General features: G+C 39.0%; 1 protein-coding gene across 2 annotated transcripts in view; it reads left to right on the top strand.

Moving 5' to 3' along the window:
- LOC136259045 (transient receptor potential cation channel subfamily A member 1 homolog) overlaps positions 1-22,093 on the top strand; it is a 51,269-nt gene that overhangs the window by 6,318 nt on the left and 22,858 nt on the right. For both annotated transcript variants that reach the window (XM_066052455.1, XM_066052454.1), the window contains exons 2-5: positions 1,442-1,574; positions 5,298-5,493; positions 16,559-17,369; positions 17,555-17,738. In XM_066052455.1, the coding sequence (XP_065908527.1) occupies positions 1,452-1,574; positions 5,298-5,493; positions 16,559-17,369; positions 17,555-17,738 (1,314 nt within the window). In that variant the 5' untranslated portion in view covers positions 1,442-1,451. The remainder of the gene's footprint in view (positions 1-1,441; positions 1,575-5,297; positions 5,494-16,558; positions 17,370-17,554; positions 17,739-22,093) is intronic.

Raw genomic sequence — 22,093 nt, 5'->3', positions numbered from 1 at the left:
CAAGTTTGGTTCCTTCCCTTCCACAACATGAACTGTCAAGTGTATACATTTCTCACCATACTTCACTTCACAGTGGTGCTCCCCAACATCTTCACAGCTTCACCAGTCTAGGTTCACAAATTTACCACAGGTTGCTCAAGGGCAGTTTTCCCTTTCTGTGTGATGAGGTCATGAGAAGCCTTATGGATCAAGGTCAGTGATGCTCCTGTGTCAAATTCCATGGTGACAGGAACATTACTAAGCCCAAGCTGTACCAGTATTGGGTCATGGCCTCATGGGTTTGACGTTGCAGAGTAAATAATCCATATGAAGAGTCCAGTATGTCTGGGAGGTCTGGGATTTCCTCCAAGTTCTCTTTCCACTGTGGTGAGACTTTTGGACTTACACACCTGTGCAATGTGTCTAGTCTTGTGGCATCGGTGGCATTCTGTAGTCTGAAACTTACACAGGGATGCTAAGTGCAAATCTTCACAATGGTATCAAGTTTTGGTCTGGGGCCCATCAGGTAGCTTGGCCTGTGAGTGAGTTGTCTTTCTTGATCTTTACCTAAAATTGGCACCCTTTGTGTAATTTACAATTGGCTCTATTTGGTGAGTGGCAGTAGCACTGATGTCCTTGCTGCCTTTGGCTGCAGCTTCCAAAGATACCATAAGTTTTTGGGACTTCTTGTATGTGCAATCCATTTCAGCATGGAGTCGGAGTTAAATCTCTTTATGATTTACATCACAAACAAAGAAATCTCGTAGCATAGTAGATAAGGATGCTTCAAAGTCTCAGTGCTCAACTAGCATGTGTATCACAGTTATGTATGTAGCGATCGATGGTCTCTCCCATCACCTGGACGCAATTGTAGAACTGCTAAAGGTTTTGGGTTGAAGTGAGCTGTTAGGTTAGCAATTCCAGTTCCATATATTATAGGTTCACAGTTTGATATCAGTACTGTGACCTTCTTGGCCTCATCCTCATCAGTAATGCTGTTTGCCACTAGATAATACAGATACACAACATAGGTGCTTACTCTTCTTTCTCTGGGGTTGAAAGATGAAACAGAGCCTTGAATAGCCGTTCTTCCAGCTTATCGTGTTGCCAATATGTTGTGTATAGCTATCTGATAAGCTATAGTAGCTATTGCTTGCATGTGAACAATGACAGTCAGCACAGAATAACATAGACAACTGAACACAATGACAAACACACAGTATATAATATAGATACAGGTACCATTAATGATGTCATAAAACATTACACACAGTTATAGCTATATTAGCCAGTCTATCACAATAATAATTTACACAGACCACTGAGAACAATCAGAACACTTGTCAACTGCTTCAGTTTCCATATTAGGGAGGCATCTAGGGCCTAAAATATGTATACACTTATGTATTAGGGGAAGAATGTGTGTCATTTGAGGACTTAGCTAGTGTATTTTATATTGCAGGTAATTCAAGATGACTGCTCAACCGGGATCATTTGCAGAAGCAAGTGAGCTACAGCATGTAGCTTCCATCAGGAATGATAAACCAGGACCAGAACCACAGATCGTAGTTAAGCCTAAGATTTCTCTGCAACAGGTGGGCAATATTTGGAGTCTATATTGTATGCATGCCTATTTGCCACTGCAGAGGACGGTGGAAGTAGTTCACACTGTTAAAATGAATTATGCATGCAAAACCCTGATGAACTACACGGTAGTAAATGGTGCGGATGATGTAACAAACTGCAGGGGCATACACATGATTTTTAAAAGGGGTTTCTCATTGCAGCCAAGGGAAACCCCTTGGCTGCAATGAGAAACCTATTAGAGTAGTTGAGATTGCCTGACTGCTTTATTAGAGTATATTGATATTTTTCACCAAATTTGTTGTTAAAATGGTACTAGTACTGCAGTAGTGCACTAAATTGATAATGCTATTTAGTATCATTGCTTAACTAAGATAAAAGGAAAAAAAGTGTCCTGTTCCATGATGAATCCAAAATTCTGGAAACCTAAAGTACCATTTTCTCCATGTTTCAAGCACTGTGTTCCAAAGGGGTTTCCTGAAACCCTTAGAACCCCCTCCCTGGAACTGTGGCATTGTTGTCTAGCTAGTGCATAATTACAAAACTACCGTAGAGTCGGGTTGTTAAGCACATGTATCTATTAAGCGCATATTATGTGTTAAGCGCATGCACATTTCTTGTAATTAACCATGGATGATAAGCACACATGGCAAAATGCGATGATAAAGCTACACACAGCAAGAAATAGCAAGAAAAGCTGAAAGCACTGAAAAACTAATGTCTCCTCAAGCGCTTACATCTCCCTTGAGGTCTCTTTGCTATGTATACAGCAAATCAGCCATCTGGATAGTGATAATCTTGTTCATCACGAAGGATTTCACACCCAGAAATGGAGTCAAATATCCTTACATACTGGCATGGTGACCAGCACAAACTATTAACCGCTCTATTACAACATAGTGATTCCATGTTACACTCACCATAATTATTTATTAGGTGTATGCTCCTAACAGAGTATGATTTTCACAAAACGTTTCTCTGAAAATTATAAGCGCATGCACTTAACAACCTGACTTTACGGTGTGTGGTTCATGTGACATTGCTAACAAAACTATACATTTAAGATAATAATTTCAAGTAGCACCTAAAACACTTCTGCCCTCCTCTGCCTACATGCATATTTGTGTACTATGCCTATTTGTGTACTATGCCTATTTGTGTACTATGCCTATTTGTGTACTATGCCTATTTGTGTACTATGCCTATTTGTGTACTATGCCTATTTGTGTACTATGCCTATTTGTGTACTATGCCTATTTGTGTACTATGCCTATTTGTGTACTATGCCTATTTGTGTACTATGCCTATTTGTGTACTATGCCTATTTGTGTACTATGCCTATTTGTGTACTATGCCTATTTGTGTACTATGCCTATTTGTGTACTATGCCTATTTGTGTACTATGCCTATTTGTGTACTATGCATATTTGTGTACTATGCCTATTTGTGTACTATGCCTATTTGTGTACTATGCCTATTTGTGTACTATGCCTATTTTTGCTTCCTATAGTTTTCTTGAGCTCTTTATAGACAGCCATAAAAGTCTCAGACTATTTCATTTTTCTTTAATTAGAAATAATTTAGTCTGTCAAACATGCATTCCTACCACACCATGCATGCACACTGACATGTGCACACTGACATGTGCACACTGAATACTGTGTGTAACTATACACAGTCCTGAGTGCATACCCAATCTAAAAATGAAAAATCCAAGTAAAGCTTGCTCTACAGTTTAACTCTTATAACATTGTAACCTAGAGCTGTGAAACTTACTGTAGCTGGTTAACCAAAAATAGCCGACCAGTTAATTTTAGTTACCAGATATTTAGTATAACTGTCCTCTAACATTTTCACTCTAAAATGTTTAGAGTATTCATTGATGTGTAGGATTCAGCTATAAGTATATACAGTATACAGTATTTTACCAGGTGCCTATTTGTAGTATTAGTATAATCTGACAAACTGTACTACATATTAAAATGCACTTATTGTACACACATATATAATGAAGGTTTCATTCAATTCAGTTAAGCACTTTAGCAGTAGTTATGATTTGATAAGAGGCTGGTTATGATATTTTGTCCAGATTTGTTGCTTTAGTGCAACCTGAGCCTCACTAGTCCAGGTTTAATTACTTGTTTGTCATCTCTACTAACATCATTTTTATCCCTGCCATCCCAGACATGCAAAAAAACTCGACTAGTTTGCAATTTCCCCAAACTTCATGTTACAACTTCTTTGATGTCTGGAGGGAAAAACCAATGGGCTGTTAAAGTTGCAGTCTTATCTGGTGAATACTTTTGGAGTTATAGTAATAAATAGCAAGAAGAGCAAAGCAAGCACATTGCTTATACAAAAATAAATTACAGGTGCCTCCATAATTATGTCATGAGTGCAACAGGCTATGGAGTTGAAACTTGCATCATTGTATTCACCATAAACTGGGGTGTTCATCAAGGTACAGTTTTTGGCCTATATCCACCATGCTATTAAGCAAGAAGGTAGTTTAAGCTTAGAAACGATGATGATAAAGTTATGCATTACCACAATGTAAACAAAACACACAACACACACGTTTTTTCTTTCTTGTACAAGATATTCTTACTCTTCATGAAGAGACAAATGGAATGGTGTATTAGACTACAACAAGTTTGATACTGAAATTTGATTGGCTGAAAACGTGGTCTCTAAATCTCGTAGAGCCACGGTCATGTCCAATAGAGACCACGCTCTGAGGCGATACGAAACACGATAATTACGCGCCTGTAACATTGGCAACGCATGGGCGTTTAAATGGCTAGTAACAGCCGTACTGAATTAGAGGGAGGTGTAATGGGCTTGTTTGTACTAATCAACACTACATTACTTGCTTACAAGCAGCTGTCGGGGCACAACAACAGCAACAATGAGTTGTAGTCCAGTCGCTGAGTCCAGTACTTCGATACATAGCACGCGCCTGTAACATTGGCAACGCATGGGCGTTTAAACGGGTAGCAACAGCCACGCTGAGGTCCCGCCATGTAGGGAGGTGTAGAGGGCTTGTTTCTAGTAATTAGCCATACATTTCCCATTTACAAGCAGCTGTCAACTCAAGGTACAATAACGAGTTGTAGTCTAAATAAGTTAGACGTCAAGAACCACTGAGTTCTACGGGATTTAGAAAACCCTCAGGCCCTTAGTAGCGCCCTCGCTGTGCTCGGGCGCTACAGCCCAGGGCCTTCGAGTTTTCTAAATCCCGTAGAACCCTGGTTCTTGACGTCTAACTATAATTTAGATATTTCAATTCGAGTATTCTTTTATTGTTTACTGAAGCAGTTAAATAATGCGTGTAAAATTATTTTAGAGGAACGCATTTTTTTCACCCTATGTATTTCAATTGCATTATCACAAAAACAGAAATATATTAGCAAACTAATCATTTCTGATCAGCAGGTCACTTACGTATATTTAACACATTTAAGTGTTGAAAACTACATCAAGAATACATCTCCTCTGACTCCATAAGCTAGTAAAATCCAAGTGTTAAATTTTCATACGCTGTTATAGTGACAGATTGTCTGATATCACTACTGTAATGATATCACTACTGTAATGATATCACTACTGTAATGTAGTACTATTTTTTTCTTCACGTTTTCATTTCTAAATTTGTGGATGACAATTAAACCACTATTACAAGACTTACCATTGCCCCACCATATTTGGTTTACTTGTGCTCATGTTCTACGTAGGCTGCCAGAGATGATAAAATGGAGGTGGTGAAAGAATGGATGAAATGGTACAAAAAACATCCAATAATGGACAGAAGAGGAAGGAACAAAACTAACCCGATCGATCAGAAGGATCCTGATGGGCTTACTGCACTTCACTATGCTGCCCGGTTCAACAGGTTTAAAATTCTAGAGTACCTGTTGGATAAGGAACCAGGTGTGTGTATATATACATATCATACAATATGATAGTACTGTATAGTAGGGACATCGAAGGTGTGGGGGCGATCCGTGATATAACATGACCCAAAAATCTGCCATGATTTTTCCTCACAATGACATGACAGTATTGGTTGGGTAAACCAAGCCCAAAAGTGTCTTCAGATCGACCCGAAACGTTTCTGTCAAGTTGCTACAGAATTTTTTTTAAAAATTTATTCAACAGAATTTTCTACTGCCTGCCTGCCTGCCTGCCTGCCTGCCTGCCTGCCTGCCTGCCTGCCTGCCTGCCTGCCTGCCTGCCTGCCTGCCTGCCTGCCTGCCTGCCTGCCTGCCTGCCTGCCTGCCTGCCTGCCTGCCTGCCTGCCTGCCTGCCTGCCTGCCTGCCTGCCTGCCTGCCTGCCTGCCTGCCTGCCTGCCTGCCTGCCTGCCTGCCTGCCTGCCTGCCTGCCTGCCTGCCTGCCTGCCTGCCTGCCTGCCTGCCTGCCTGCCTGCCTGCCTGCATGCCTGCCTGCCTGCCTGCCTGCCTGACGCCTTCAGTCAAGCGTAGCAGAAAACTGGCTACAGCCCTAATTCTTTTGCAGAAACATGCTTAAGAAAAATCCTTTGGTATATTGATGAACATACATGTACAATGCTTGCGTTATTGTCTTACCTTTTATCCTTCTTTTATTTAGTAACAATGTTAAACCGAGTCGGGTCATCCAGGTCCCGCTTTACAGATTATTCGGGTCTGGCCCCACATGCTAAATTAAATGTAGTTGTTTCTACATGTCATAGTGCAACTATGCTTCTTTTGTGAGCCACACCCACTTATGTAAATTACCGTCTGTAGACATATGGTAGTCACACCCATTCATTAGTCTGTAGGTATGCATGAATCCACGTCCGTTATTGTCTACAGGCTTATGTAGAGCCACGCCCACTTATGTAAATTACTGTCTGTAGACATATGGTAGCCACACACATTCATCAGTCTGTAGGTATGCACGAATCCATGTCCATTATTGTCTGCAGGCTTGTGTAGAGCCACGCGCTCCCACTGATCAGTTGTTATTGTATGAGTCATATTTTAGTATAATAGTGCTGTGATTAACTGTTTTAAAATATTGTGACTTGGTTTGTGAAAAGCAAGCCATTTAGTGGTCATGAGCGTGCAAAAACTTCACAAACAAGTATAAGAAAAAATTAGGAATTTAAATTAGAGTAGAGACAGTGTAGTGCTGCAATAAAAAGTACTGAAACAAGCTGGATCGGAGTAGTACGTAATCTCCAAATACTGTAAAACAATAATAAGTGAATATCCCTACTGTGCATTGAGTGTAGCACAGTAGGGATGTTGTAATGAATGATTATGTAATCAAGACACACGGTAGTGTGTCGTGCGGCCCAAGAAGCCGGCGCGCCACACCGTGAGTATATTGACAGGAAGAACGAAAACGTCATTTTCACACCTTTGTATCTCGGTGATCACGTATCTGATTGGAACCAAATTTGCTACACAGTTGCCTGCCAGCCAAGGGAGTCTACATTCCAAATTTGAAGGAAATCGCTCCGGCCATTTCCGAGATACGAGCTGCCAAAGTTTCGTTTTTTTTTCTTCGTTTTTTTTTTCTTCTTCGTCTTTTCGCACACTTGCAAAAATTGCTATAACAAGCAAACACGTACTCCGATCGCCTTGAAATTTGGCACACAGAAAGGGAGTCCAAAGGCGAATCCTAGCACCACATTTGGTACAAATCCGATGAATGGTTCAGGAGTTATGACCGATTATTCGCGTAAAACAAGATCGATTTGTTGTCACGCCTACAGGGTAAACCGCTTCATGGAATGAGTTGAAAATTGCTATGTAGATGGAGTAACCATCGTAGGAGTGCCTTTTGGTGGTTTGAAAGGAATCGAGATAAAGACCACGGAGATATGACACAAAACCCAACCTGTGTCACAATTACGCGATCGATTTTTATGAATAAAAAAGTATTAGTTTTCACGCGTACTAGGCAAACCGCTTAGAGCAATGAGCTGAAAATCGGTGTATAGCTGGAATAATCTTCATAGAAAGTCCTTGCAGTAGTACAGAAGAATCGGATTACAAACCACTGAGTTATGATTCGAAAGCCAACTTCGTGTAGCAAATGCGAGATCGAGATACTCTAATAGAACAGTCACCCTAATAGAGCATTCGGCTAATTTATTTACTCCATTATAGAATTTTATTACATCACAAGTTATTCTGTAGGGAGTTCAGCTGCAAACAGTTAATCTTATAGACAGTTCAGCAAGAAGACAGTCACCATGTGGAGAGTTAAGCAAATATACCACTATAGAGATTCAGAACATTACAAGTCACACTGAAGAAAGTTCAGCTATAAACAAGTCATGCACTGTGTAGAAAATTCAGCTACAATTAAGTCACTCTCTAGAGAATTCAGTTACACAGAATTCAGCTACACACAAGTCACTGTGGAGAGAGTTCAGCTACAAACAAATTACCCTTTAGAGTGATCAGCTACAAACAAAACACTTTGCAGGGTGTTCAACTGCAACAAATCAATTACCTTTAGAGCGATCAGCAATGAACAAATCAACACAAATCTACCTGTAGAGAGATCAGCTAGAAACAAATCACCCTGAAGAGAGTTCAGCTACAAAAAATCACCCTGTAGAGACATCAGCTAGAAACTAGACACAATGTAAGGAGTTCAGCTACAAGCAATCACCCTGTAGAGAGTTCAGCTAAAACAAATCAACTTGCAGAGAGATCAGCTACAAACAAATCACCTTATAGAGAGTTCAGCTACAAACAGATTACCTGTAGAGAGGTCGGCTACAAACAAATCAACCTGCAGAGAGATCAGCTATATACGCACAAATCAACTTGTAGAGAGATCAGCTACAAACAAATCACCCTGTAGAGAGATCAGCTAGAAACTACACACAATGTAAGGAGTTCAGCTACAAGCAAATCACCCTGTAGAGAGATCAGCTACAAACTAGACACAAAGTAAGGAGTTCAGCTACAAGCAAATTACCCTGTAGAGAATTTATCTACAAACAAATCAACCTGTAGAGCAATGAGCTAGAAACAAATCACCCTGAAGAGAGGTCAGCTACAAAAAATCACCCTGTAGAGAGATCAGCTAGAAACAAATCACCCTGAAGAGAGGTCAGCTACAAAAAAATCACCCTGTAGAGAGATCAGCTACAAACAAATTGCCCTGTAGAGAGATCGGCTACAAACAAATCAACCTGCAGAGAGATCAGCTACACACAAATCAACTTGTAGAGAGTTCAGCTACAAACAAATTACCCTGTAGAGAGATCGGCTACAAACAAATCAGCCTGTAGAGAGTTCAGCTAAAACAAATCAACCTGCAGAGAGATCAGCTACAAATAAATCACTTTATAGACAGTTCAGCTACAAACAAATTACCTTGTAGAGAGATCGGCTGCAAATTAATCAACCTGCAGAGAGATCAGCTACACACAAATTAACTTGTAGAGAGATCAGCTACAAACAAATCACCCTGTAGAGAGATCAGCTAGAAACTAGATACAATGCAAGGAGTTCAGCTACAAGCAAAATCACCCTTTAGTGAGTTCAGCTACAAACAAATCAACCTGCAGTGAGATCACCCACAAAAACGCACTTGTACAGAGTTCAGTTACAAACAAATCACCCTGTAGAGAGATCAGGTAGAAGAATTCACCTTGTAGAGAGTTCATTTACAAAGAAACCATCATATAGAGAGTTCAGCTACAAAGAAACCACCATGTAGAGAGTTCAGCTGCAAACAAATCGAATTGTAGAGAGCTTAGCTACCAACAAATCACCATGTAGAGAGTTCAGCTAGAAACAAGTTATCCTGTAAAGAGATAAGCTAGAAGAGGTTACCTTGTAGAGTGTTCAGTTATCAACAAACCATCATGTAGAAAGTTCAGCTGCAAACGAATCACCCTGCAGAGAGGTCAGCTACGAGAAGATCACCCTATAGAGTTCAGCTAGAAGAAGTCACCTTGTAGAGAATTCAGCTGCAAAGAAACCACCATGTAGATAGTTCAGTTGTAAACAAATCATCCTGTAGAGAGTTCGGCTATGAACAGATCACCCGGTAGAGTTCAGCTAGAAAGAAGTCATCCTGTAGAGAGACCAGCTAGAGCAAGTCACTTTGTATGTAGAAAGTTCAGCTACAAAAAAAAATCACCCTGTAGAGAGTTCAGCTACAAACAAATCTCCCTGTAGAAAGGTCAGCTAGAAGAAGTCACCTTGTAGAGAGTTCAGCTACAAAGAACCATCATGTAGAGAGTTCAGCTGCAAACAAATCACCTGTATAGAGTTCAGCTACAAACAAATCTCCCTGTAGAGAGATCAGCTAGAAGAAGTTACCTTGTAGAGAGTTTAGCTACAAAGAAACCATTATGTAAAGAGTTCAGCTGCAAACAAATCACCTGTATAGAGTTCAGCTACAAACAAATCTCTCTGTAGAGAGATCAGCTAGAAGAAGTTACCTTGTAGAGAGTTCAGCTACAAAGAAACCATCATGTAAAGAGTTCAGCTGCAAACAAATCACCTGTATAGAGTTCAGCTACAAACAAATCTCCCTGTAGAGAGATCAGCTAGAAGAAGTTACCTTGTAGAGAGTTCAGCTACAAAGAAACCATCATGTAGAGAGTTAAGGTGCAAACAAATCACCTGTAGAGAGAGAGTTCAGCTACAAACAAATCTCTCTGTAGAGAGATCAGCTAGAAGAAGTTACCTTGTAGAGAGTTCAGCTACAAAGAAACCAACATGTAGAGAGTTCAGCTGCAAACAAATCACCTGTATAGAGTTCAGCTACAAACAAATCACCCTGTAGAGAGATCAGCTAGAAGAAGTTTCCTTGTAGAGAGTTCAGCTACAAACAAATCACCCTGTAGAAAGATCAGCTAGAAGAAGTTACCTTGTGGAGAGTTCAGCTACAAAGAAACCATCATGTAGAGAGTTCAGCTGCAAACAAATCACCTGTAGAGAGTTCAGCTACAAACAAATCTCTCTGTAGAGAGATCAACTAGAAGAAGTTACCTTGTGGAGAGTTCAGCTACAAAGAAGCCATCATGTAAAGAGTTCAGCTGCAAACAAATCATCTGTAGAGAGTTCAGCTACAAACAAATCTCCCTGTAGAAAGGTCCGCAAGAAGAAGTCACCTTGTAGAGAGTTCAGCTACAAAGAACCATCATGTAAAGAGTTCAGCTGCAAACAAATCACCTGTATAGAGTTCAGCTACAAACAAATCTCTCTGTAGAGAGATCAGCTAGAAGAAGTTACCTTGTAGAGAGTTCAGCTACAAAGAAACCATCATGTAAAGAGTTCAGCTGCAAACAAATCACCTGTATAGAGTTCAGCTACAAACAAATCTCCCTGTAGAGAGATCAGCTAGAAGAAGTTACCTTGTGGAGAGTTCAGCTACAAAGAAACCATCATGTAGAGAGTTAAGGTGCAAACAAATCACCTGTAGAAAGTTCAGCTACAAACAAATCTCTCTGTAGAGAGATCAGCTAGAAGAAGTTACCTTGTAGAGAGTTCAGCTACAAAGAAACCATCATGTAAAGAGTTCAGCTGCAAACAAATCACCTGTATAGAGTTCAGCTACAAACAAATCTCCCTGTAGAGAGATCAGCTAGAAGAAGTTACCTTGTGGAGAGTTCAGCTACAAAGAAACCATCATGTAGAGAGTTAAGGTGCAAACAAATCACCTGTAGAAAGTTCAGCTACAAACAAATCTCTCTGTAGAGAGATCAGCTAGAAGAAGTTACCTTGTAGAGAGTTCAGCTACAAAGAAACCATCATGTAGAGAGTTCAGCTGCAAACAAATCACCTGTATAGAGTTCAGCTACAAACAAATTTCCCTGTAGAGAGATCAGCTAGAAGAAGTTTCCTTGTAGAGAGTTCAGCTACAAACAAATTACCCTGTAGAAAGATCAGCTAGAAGAAGTTTCCTTGTGGAGAGTTCAGCTACAAAGAAACCATCATGTAAAGAGTTCAGCTGCAAACAAATCACCTGTATAGAGTTCAGCTACAAACAAATCTCCCTGTAGAGAGATCAGCTAGAAGAAGTTACCTTGTGGAGAGTTCAGCTACAAAGAAACCATCATGTAGAGAGTTAAGGTGCAAACAAATCACCTGTAGAGAGTTCAGCTACAAACAAATCTCTCTTTAGAGAGATCAGCTAGAAGAAGTTACCTTGTAGAGAGTTCAGCTACAAAGAAACCAACATGTAGAGAGTTCAGCTGCAAACAAATCACCTGTATAGAGTTCAGCTACAAATAAATCTCCCTGTAGAGAGATCAGCTAGAAGAAGTTTCCTTGTAGAGAGTTCAGCTACAAACAAATCACCCTGTAGAAAGATCAGCTAGAAGAAGTTACCTTGTGGAGAGTTCAGCTACAAAGAAACCATCATGTAGAGAGTTCAGCTGCAAACAAATCACCTGTAGAGAGTTCAGCTACAAACAAATCTCTCTGTAGAGAGATCAACTAGAAGAAGTTACCTTGTGGAGAGTTCAGCTACAAAGAAGCCATCATGTAAAGAGTTCAGCTGCAAACAAATCATTTGTAGAGAGTTCAGCTACAAACAAATCTCCCTGTAGAAAGGTCAGCAAGAAGAAGTCACCTTGTAGAGAGTTCAGCTACAAAGAACCATCATGTAGAGAGTTCAGCTGCAAACAAATCACCTGTATAGAGTTCAGCTACAAACAAATCTCCCTGTAGAGAGATCAGCTAGAAGAAGTTACCTTGTGGAGAGTTCAGCTACAAGAAACCATCATGTAGAGAGTTCAGCTGCAAACAAATCACCTGTAGAGGGTTCAGCTACAAACAAATCTCCCTGTAGAAAGATCAGCTAGAAGAAGTTACTTTGTGGAGAGTTCAGCTACAAAGAAACCATCATGTAGAAAGTTCAGCTGCAAACAAATCACCTGTATAGAGTTCAGCTACAAACAAATCTCCCTGTAGAGAGATCAGCTAGAAGAAGTTTCCTTGTAGATAGTTCAGCTACAACAAATCACCCTGTAGAAAGATCAGCTAGAAGAAGTTACCTTGTGGAGAGTTCAGCTACAAAGAAACCATCATGTAGAGAGTTCAGCTGCAAACAAATCACCTGTAGAGAGTTCAGCTACAAACAAATCTCCCTGTAGAGAGATCAGCTAGAAGAAATTACCTTGTAGAGAGTTCAGTTACAAAGAAACCACCATGTAGAGAGTTCAGCTGCAAAGAAATCACCCTGTAAAAAATTCAGCCACAAACAAATTGCCCTGTAGAAAGATCAGTTAGAAGAAGTTACCTTGTAGAGAGTTCAGCTACAAAGAAACCATTCTGTAAAGAGCTCAGCTGCAAACAAATCACCTGCACAGAATTCAGCTACCAACAAACCACCCTGTAGAGAGATCAACTAGAAGAAGTTACTTGTGTATTGTTCAGCTACAAACAATTCACCCAATAGAGAGAGCAGCAAGAAGAAGTCACTTTGTAGAGTGTTCAGTCACAAATAAACCACCATGGAGAGTTCTGTAATAAATATATATAATTTGTACATTTACTGATAAAATCAGAAATATTTAAAGTACATCTGCTTCATCTTTTCTTCTTCCTGTGGAAAAGAAAAAAAGACAGATTAAAAAAGTCCCAAAGCCGGCCTATGGCCGGATAGGCCGGCTTTGGGGTATACAAATACAAAAAGAAGTGAAATCTAATCCAAAACAGCCAGCTGTAAAAAAAGTGTGCGGCCCTCAAAAAGGCTATGGTGAAAAAACATGTGAAATCCAAGGTGGCGGCCAAGAAATGGCTGTGATGGTAGGTTAATGGTAAAAATTTTAATAACGGCAATTTAGATGAATTTTTTGCCAAGACCAAGCGGCACAAAAATTCACCTGAATTGTTGTTATTAAAATTTTTACCATTAACCTACCATCACAGCCATTTCTTGGCCGCCACCTTGGATTTCACATCTTTTTTCACCATAGCCTTTTTGAGGGCCACACACTTTTTTTACAGCTGGCTGTTTTGGATTAGATATATATATATATATAAACCATGGCTATGAGGTGTATTGCACTTATATACACCCCAACTCCGAAGTCATCAGAAGTTTACTGTTGATAAATGCCTTGGCTTCGCCACGGCGTTTATCAACAGCAAACTTCTGATGACTGGGGTGTATATAAGTGCAATACACTGAAGTGAGCCATGGTTCATATGATATATACCGTGTTTCTAAATTAATCCACACTACATTACTTATTAACAACCCATATGCACACAACTCAACTTAAAGTATATACTTACACTTAATTTGCCATAGTTTGGCATGGTAGACACACTGGTAGCATTCCTCTCACAATTCAGCTTGCTCATAATGAAGAATCGAATTGATTGTGGGACTTAGTAAACATATCTCTGTATATCCCCAGGACTTGTCTGTTCATATCAACAAATGTAGGAGCAACATTACTTGCTGCCACCCATCATCAAAGTCGCGAGGTATGCTTATAAAATGAATCTAGTGGTTGGACTCTTACTGGCTGGGGTGATTGATCGCCTAGCGCAATGAAGGCTATTAGCCTGAGTCATCTGGGTGATTAGTCATGCTAGCGTGGGCATCGTTCGTCCACCCACGTTGGGCTATCAGCCCATAATCGTGACACAGTAATGTGTCACGTGACTTCATATACTCACCTGTGGGTTTGGGGTGTATGTGCCCTGTATGCAACCAGCAGCGCCTTTGAAGTTTCACATGATCATGGTATATATAATATATGTATGTATGTAATAGTTATACCACGGCTGTGAGGGATTTTGCTGATATACACACCTGAACCCCAAGGGCCGCAGGCCTGAGGGTAAGGGTGTATATATCAGCAAAATCCTGACACAGTCGTGGTATAAGTGACACTAGTATTTTTTTTTAAAATGTTAATTTAAAAATGAAGTAAGGATCTATGCAATAAAAAGTAGTGAAACAAGAGATGAATGATGGTATTGCAGCATAGCTTGGTGGGAAGTCCCTACTTCAGCATTTAACAAAATAATTGTTATAGCTAATGCACCAAAGTAGGGACTTTCCAACCGAGCTATGCTGTACCATCATTCATCTCTTGTTTCACTAATTTGTGTTGCATAGATCCCTACTTCATTTTTAAATTAACATTTAAAAAAAATACTAGTTTAGTTTTTGTTGTAGCACAGCTAGCTACAGTGTAACTTGTGACTGTTTTATTAGAATATCACACATGACTGTTGTATTAGAGTATCGCTAGTCAGCCAGGGGGTGTGCAGCTAGCTAGACCAATAAGGGGTGGAGTCATCTTGTTTACTGTTAAGTAAATTAATAACTAGATTGTTAAGAGGTGTACATGGTCTTCGTACTCTATCGTTATTTGTCCACTTAGATCTTTATTATTTGATGGGTGTGCCTGGTTGCAAACCTATCGTGAAAGGGATCCCAATCGTGAAGTTGCAGATATCTAGCTAGTATACCTCTTATAGTAGTGCCAGGACTGAAGTGCTTCTGAAATCCAGCTCTGAAATAATTCTGTGGTGTCTAAATATGCTGCTGAAAGAACGTGTTGATACGGAAAATTAACACCTCGATATGGTTTCGTTGGATGAAGAAGAAGACAAGCAGCCTGATTGAGGATAAAAGAAAAGACTAGGCGCAGAAGGCCTACACTCCTCAGAACCCCAAAAGGCACATCCCACTGGTCAATTTGTTATTGTGGTGTAAAATGGTGGCCATGCACTGCTTCCTTTGGCCTCAAGGCTTGCGAATGTGGTCAGGTAGTGAGGCAGACTAAATTTCGAGTTTTGGTAATTGTTTTTAAAATCTTTATCCGGTCACTGGTAAGTGTTTTCAATGCTGTATTTCATGTAATATTATTCTGCAAAGGTGATTTTTGTTGCATAACATTTCTCTAGGATGATTATTTAAAGGCGGCAATATTGGCAGCGCATCACTTTTGGGTGATCCTTACTTAAACAGTACTACTGTACAGCTTGATATATCACTCAGTGCACACTCTCACCTGATAGGTGAAAGAATTACAGAATACTCACCCCATTTTAGTATACACTAGCATCTGATGATCAATCGTGGTTTCAATAGCATGGGCAAATAACTCTCAGAACGTTATTCCTACGTCATTATGTTTCAACACATGCCAGGAGCTTTCGATTGTGGGGTGGTTTTGAGAGTGTAAAGGATCTAATACTACATAAACCTTCGCTATTGTGGTAGTAAATTAAGTTAAGTACTTAGGACTATAAGCGACTCACCTAGTTGTCATACTCTCGTTTCATGGCCTGCTCAATGACTGACACACACCCCGCCGCGCACACAGTGGGTACAAATACGCATCCGTGCATCACCCAAGCAATCATTTTATAGATCATTAGATCTCTAAAACGATTGCTTGGGCGATGCACAGAGAGTGACTGTTGTATTAGAGATCACAATCTTTAATACAACAGTCACTCTAATATAACAGTCATGTGTGATATTCTATAGCTGTGCTACAATGAAAATTAATATTTTTTTAAAAATTGTTAATTTAAAATGTGAAGTAGGGATCTATGAAAGTAGTGAAACAAGAGATGAATGATGGTATTACAGTATAGCTCAGTGGGAAATTTGGCACATTAGCCATAACAGTTATTTTGTTTGATGCCAAAGTAAGCACTTTTCACCAAGCTATGTTGTAATACCATCATTCATCTCTTGTTTCACTACTTTTTATTGCATAGATCCCTGCTTCATTTTTAAATTAACTTTAAAAAACAGTAGTTAGAGTAGTGACTGTTCTATTAGGGTAGTTGACTACTATTGATATTTTTACAATCATTCTTTATGCTATTACTTTAAGGGTTTTTATACACTGTTTCAGAGATATTAACTTTTCAGACTTATGGACCACCCTTGGATAACTGAGGTTCCACTGCAATAATTTTTAAAATATACTTTTATACTTGTGTATTTGCATATCCATTAGTAAATGAATCAAATGTTTCATGTTGTCATCAATTTCCTCCTCCACAGATGTCAATGTAAAGACAGAGTTAGGCTTCACTCCACTGCACTACTCAGCCAAGTATCTACCTCGTATTTGTGATGAAAATGAAGATACTGAGTCAGAAGCTACTACTATTGTTGTTGAGGTCACCCGCAAGTCATCAAGTGCTCGATCCACTGAACTCCTGCTGAAGTACAATGCTAATCCAAATATTCAGGATGTAGATGGATTGACTCCTCTTGCTATAGCCTGCCAACGTGGTAACTACTTCGCTGTAGTCCAGTTGCTACGTGCTAATGAGATAGATATTGGCATCTGTGATAACCAGGGCTCAACGCCATTACATGAGGCATGTGAGTGCAGCTATGAGAACGCTGAGAAGATAGTACAACTGCTACTCAAGAAAGGGGCACAGATTCTGGAAGCAGATAGAGATGGAGTTACACCACTTCATGTGGCATGTCGTGAGGGATATGTAGCCATTGTCAAGCTGTTGCTCATTCATGGGTATGATATGAAAGAAGACTTACTTAATGCTGAGGATATACATGGCAGCACTGCATTACATTTTGCCATTGAAAGTGGCGTTAAAAGTATTGTTGAGATCCTTTTAAAAAATAATTCTGATCCCATTGCGCAAAAGAAAAATGATGTCACTCCCTTGCATATTGCTGCTCGTAATGGCCATATTGAGATTGCTAAGTATTTGCTACAGTATAAGGGACAGTCCAAAAGGGGATTTGATATAATTGAAGTGATTGATAGGGAGCAGAATACACCATTACACTTTGCTGCTCACTTTAACCAGTGTGAAATGATTGACTATCTTGTGTCTGAGTAAGTGACTAAGATAACTACCATATACACAACACACAAATACATACACTACACACAAATACATACACTACACACAAATACATACACTACACACAAATACATACACTACACACAACACATCATACATGAACACACAGTCATGTTCTGTTTTAAAGGAGGATAAGTTAGTTCTTTATGTCTCACAGAGGAGCCAACATAGAGGCCTGTGATGAGAAGTCATTCACTCCACTATTGACAGCAGTGGCATGGACCAAAAAAGAAGCAGTAGAGTGTCTGTTGAGGTTGGGAGCTGAAGTTGATGCCACGGACAAGGACGGATCAAGCAGTGTCTTCTGGGCTACCAAGCTGAACTGTGTGGAAATTCTAAAGGTGATCCTAGATTGTGTTGCTTAGGCTTTTTTCTCGGGAAAGACAAAGTGGATACCTCACTGAGTATTCCCTCTCCTTTTTGCCTTTTACCCTACTGTTAAGCCTCAGTCATGTGTGAAGGAGTGAAAGTTTTCATGATTCCTGTTATGGGAATTACAGTGGGAATGTTGTAATTTCCATTATTGATTCTGGAAAGTAGAACATTTCCCATTATGGGAAATCAAATTTCTATCATATGTCGTATGAAGGGAACAAGACACACAGTAGTGTGTCGTGCAGCCAAGAAAGCCAGTGCCCCACACCATGAGTATATTGACAGGAAGAAAAAAACAGCTTTGTCATGTGTGCATAGCTCCATGGCCCCTTCTCCAAAGCACACCATTTTTGCATTATAGCTGTCTTCCAGGTATGGTAGGTCACACAGCTAATTTGATTAAATTTGCAACAGCCATTTGCGAGATATGGGTGTTTACAGTTTCAATTTAATTTCTTCATTTTTTCTTACGTATGTAGTGATGGGGCTATGGGATGGGGGCTTTGATTACTATAAAATTTAAATGTGTAATTCAATTGCTTTTATCTTTGGCACAAATGAAGAGTGTATAAAGGTGAATATTCACATACCAAGTTTTCTGTGAATCTGAAGAATATCCAAGGAGTCATGATCGTTTATTCACATAAGAAAGGTCAAATGTTTGCCACGGCTACAGGGTAAATTGAGTATAGGAATAACTTGAAAATTGGTGTGTACATAGGATGATCATCGTAGCAGTGCCTTTTGATGGTTTAAAAGGCAATAGAGTTAGAGTTACAAAGTTATAAAGCAAAAACTAAACAAGTGTAAAATTGTGGGATTGAGATATTCTAATAGAACAGTCACCGTGGGCTTAAAAAGTGCACAAAATTTGTTGAAAAAAGCTTACCAGAGTTTGAACCAGGGACCTCATACCTAACACCCACATCATTAACCACTGAACCACTGCTATTCTTGGCTGATCACCTCACTTAATTTCTGCTTTATAATGAAAATTCTAGTTTAAATTTGTTTACCAATTCAACTTTTCTGAGCTTTATCGATACTGATCCAATCTAGGAAATTTATTACCGATCTACCAATATTGTACTGATCTGAGATCACTGATCTTGTACAGGTAGTTCTTATAGGATTTTATAATCTCAGACTAAGGTAATTGGTTAATTGTTAGCTGAATGATGATTACAGCATTGTTACTAGAGTCAATACCAATGGTGGTGTGGCCTCAATTACACCACCCAGACAATCAGCAGTGATAGTACCCACAAATATTTTAATCCATGCTCCTACCAAGACTTGCCTGGAATGGTTTGTAGGCTGTTGTAGCAGAGATTCTAGTAGTTTAGTCTATTTGATATGGTATAGCACTATTCATTGTTTTCTGCCAAGGACCTCCTGGTAAGTTCAAGGGTAAGTTACAGAAATTAAAACAGCTAACTCGCATAGCTATTTATATGGCTTCTTCTTTAGTTTCAATGGGCACCAGGCAAAGAAATGGCACTATACTTTATCATATTTCATAAATGGAGTAGAGAAATAATAGAAGAAGTCTAGTATATATGTTTGAAGAAATGTGAGCTTCAACAGAAAACTGGTATATACCGATTATTTTTGCTCGAACTGTCAAGATTGGCACCGATCTGATACTAGATTGGTAGATTGGTACATCTCTAAAGTAAACGTTTGTAATTTCATAGATCTACCAATAGAAGTACTAGATTCAGGGCTCCTGGTAATTTTTTTGAGTGTACTGTCAAACTGCCAGTACAACACAGATTTTGTCCTACCAAAACATGAAAATGTACTGGTACCCAGTTTTGAGCTTTCAGTACTAAAGATGTCGTCATGCCAAAAGTAATGTAACTATGTCATAAAATAATGTTTCTAGTCAAGGTCATCATGCAATATATAGGTTGGATTTTAAAGCACAATGTTTCTTGGATACTTTCACTAAAACAATCAAAACACTCTAATAGAGCAGTCACCTGCATTAAAAGATCAGTCAAGAATATTTTGTTAACTATCCCACCAGAGACCCACATTGATGGCCTTTGTATAGCTGTCATAAATTAGGTATATAGACTAGTAGCTAAGTCATCAACATTGAAAGTTAGCTACTTCCTTGAAACCATATAATTTAAATCATTATAGTGTTTACAAATTAACTAACAGTTCCTGCATATAGATGCGGGAAGCTGTACCTACAACCTCATGCGGAAAAAGTCACATGATGGGTATGTGGTAACTTCAGGATGTGTAATTGCATGGTTCCAACGAGGAGACTGAGGACAATATAAGCAGTCATGCATGTGGACTCCTCTTGGAGCCACTTCAGCTTGACAAGTATACCAGTGCTGCATACATACTCCCATCATTTGACTTCTTACTATACTGAATTCACAAAGTACTCTAGTTAACTGACGGTGCCTATTATAGGCTCATGTACCTACTGCTTCCAGATATTGTTTAATAGTTGAATATTTTAATGTTTATGCTTTCAAAGGAGAGTAGCTAACTGTCAATGTTGATGACTTAGCTAATCTATATACCTAATCTATGACAGCTATAGCCCATCAATTCACAGGCCATCAATATGGGTCTCTGGTGGGATAGTCAACAAAACATTCTTGACTGTTCTATTAGAATATTTAAATGCAGGTGACTGCTCTATTAAAACGTTTCGATCGTTTCAGCGAAAGTATCTAAACAATGTTGCAAAAAAACATCGTGCTGTAAAATCCAACCTGTCCAACTTGTAAATTGCATGATTACCTCTATCAGGCATTTTCCGTGGGTAGTTTCCGTTCCCGTCCTGTTCCCATTTTCCTCGAATTCTACTTACCCCTCAAGCAGTAATGTAGCATTCTGATTTATTCTGTTATTATCTATTCTGATCTAAAAAATTGTATGTATGTTCTATTAGAAGTCAACAAAAAAATGTGCACTCTGATAGAGTATTACTACAATATTACTAAATTATAGTACATCATGCAATACAATACATTTATCATCATTGTGTCTGTATAAAAAAGAAGAAATGTGAATAAAAACAAATCCAAAAGTCAGTCATGGCTATATAGGATGGTTTGGGGTCTTATAAAGAAGTGAAATCCACACAAAAACAGCCAAGCTGTGAAAAAACGGTGCAGACTTAAAAGGCCTGGGTGATAAAGGTTGTGAAATCAAAGGTGGCAACAAAGGCAGGGCTGCAATGATGTTAATACAAATAAATTGTAATAATGGCCATAGCATTGTTAGCATTAACATCATTGTAGCTATTTCTTAGCCACCATAGTTAAAAAAAGAATGATTAAGGTTTTACACTAGCACAGGTGCTGAAGGTCTGTAGGACACCTGGTCCTACAGCCTGTTTAAAGTTGTTACATAAAGTGTGTTTGAAAAGGTGGAGAAAGGAGAAAAAATCCATGACTGGACCTGGGCAGCCTCGAACCTGCAGCATACCGTAGAGTTTGGTTGTTAAGCGCATGCGCCTTAATAAATAAACCTCGTCGTCATTCACTCTCTTGGGGTGGTGTGAATAGTAGTCATTACATGTACCAATATTTTGAGTCCAGTTTTTGTGTACTGAATCCTTCGTGTGACACATAATACAGAAGACTGCTTCGCTTGGTAAACATACATGTAATAAAGGCATGTATTTTGGCTTTGTACTTCATGAAATTTCACGCTATACACTATTAACAAACCTCTAACATTTCTTCTCTTGTTAGCTTCGTCTCAGGTTGGAGCTTTGTGTTCATCCACATGTGCTTATCAACCATGACTTTCATAGTGGAACTCAGTGGTTTTTAATCTGATTCCTTGTAAACCACTAAAAAGCCATTCTAAAATAATTAACCTACCTACCTATTTCCATTAACTAGTCCTGGTAAGCATGGCAAGTAAGTTTTTTTATTAACAGAACTCGATCATGCACTTCTTACACATGGTTGGCATTTTTGTTATAACTCTATGAATTTTAAAACAATTCTATCAAACCAAAAGAGGTTTGTACTACAATGGTTCCTCCATGTACAGGTTGATTTTCAAGTCATTTCTTCAAGTGGTTTACCCTGTGACCATTACAAAAAAATTGCAATTACAATTTTCAAAAGTTGTGCATAACTCCCTTGTTGTTTATCTGATATGTACAAAATTTAGATTTTAAATGCACTGTGTTAAGTTCTTATGGCCCAACAAAAAAATGAATTAAGATTGCACAAGTTATAACGATTTTTCTCTAAGTGGAGCAAAAAAAAGATGAAGAAAAATACGAAGAAACTAAGATGAACTTTGAAGGTATATATCTCAATGATGGCTG

The sequence above is a fragment of the Dysidea avara genome, chromosome 6, assembly GCF_963678975.1.
Source record: "Dysidea avara chromosome 6, odDysAvar1.4, whole genome shotgun sequence".
In the NCBI taxonomy this organism is placed as follows: Eukaryota; Metazoa; Porifera; class Demospongiae; order Dictyoceratida; family Dysideidae; genus Dysidea; species Dysidea avara.
The sequence above is the reverse complement of the archived record's forward strand: the minus strand, read 5'-3'. Positions and strand labels throughout refer to the sequence as shown.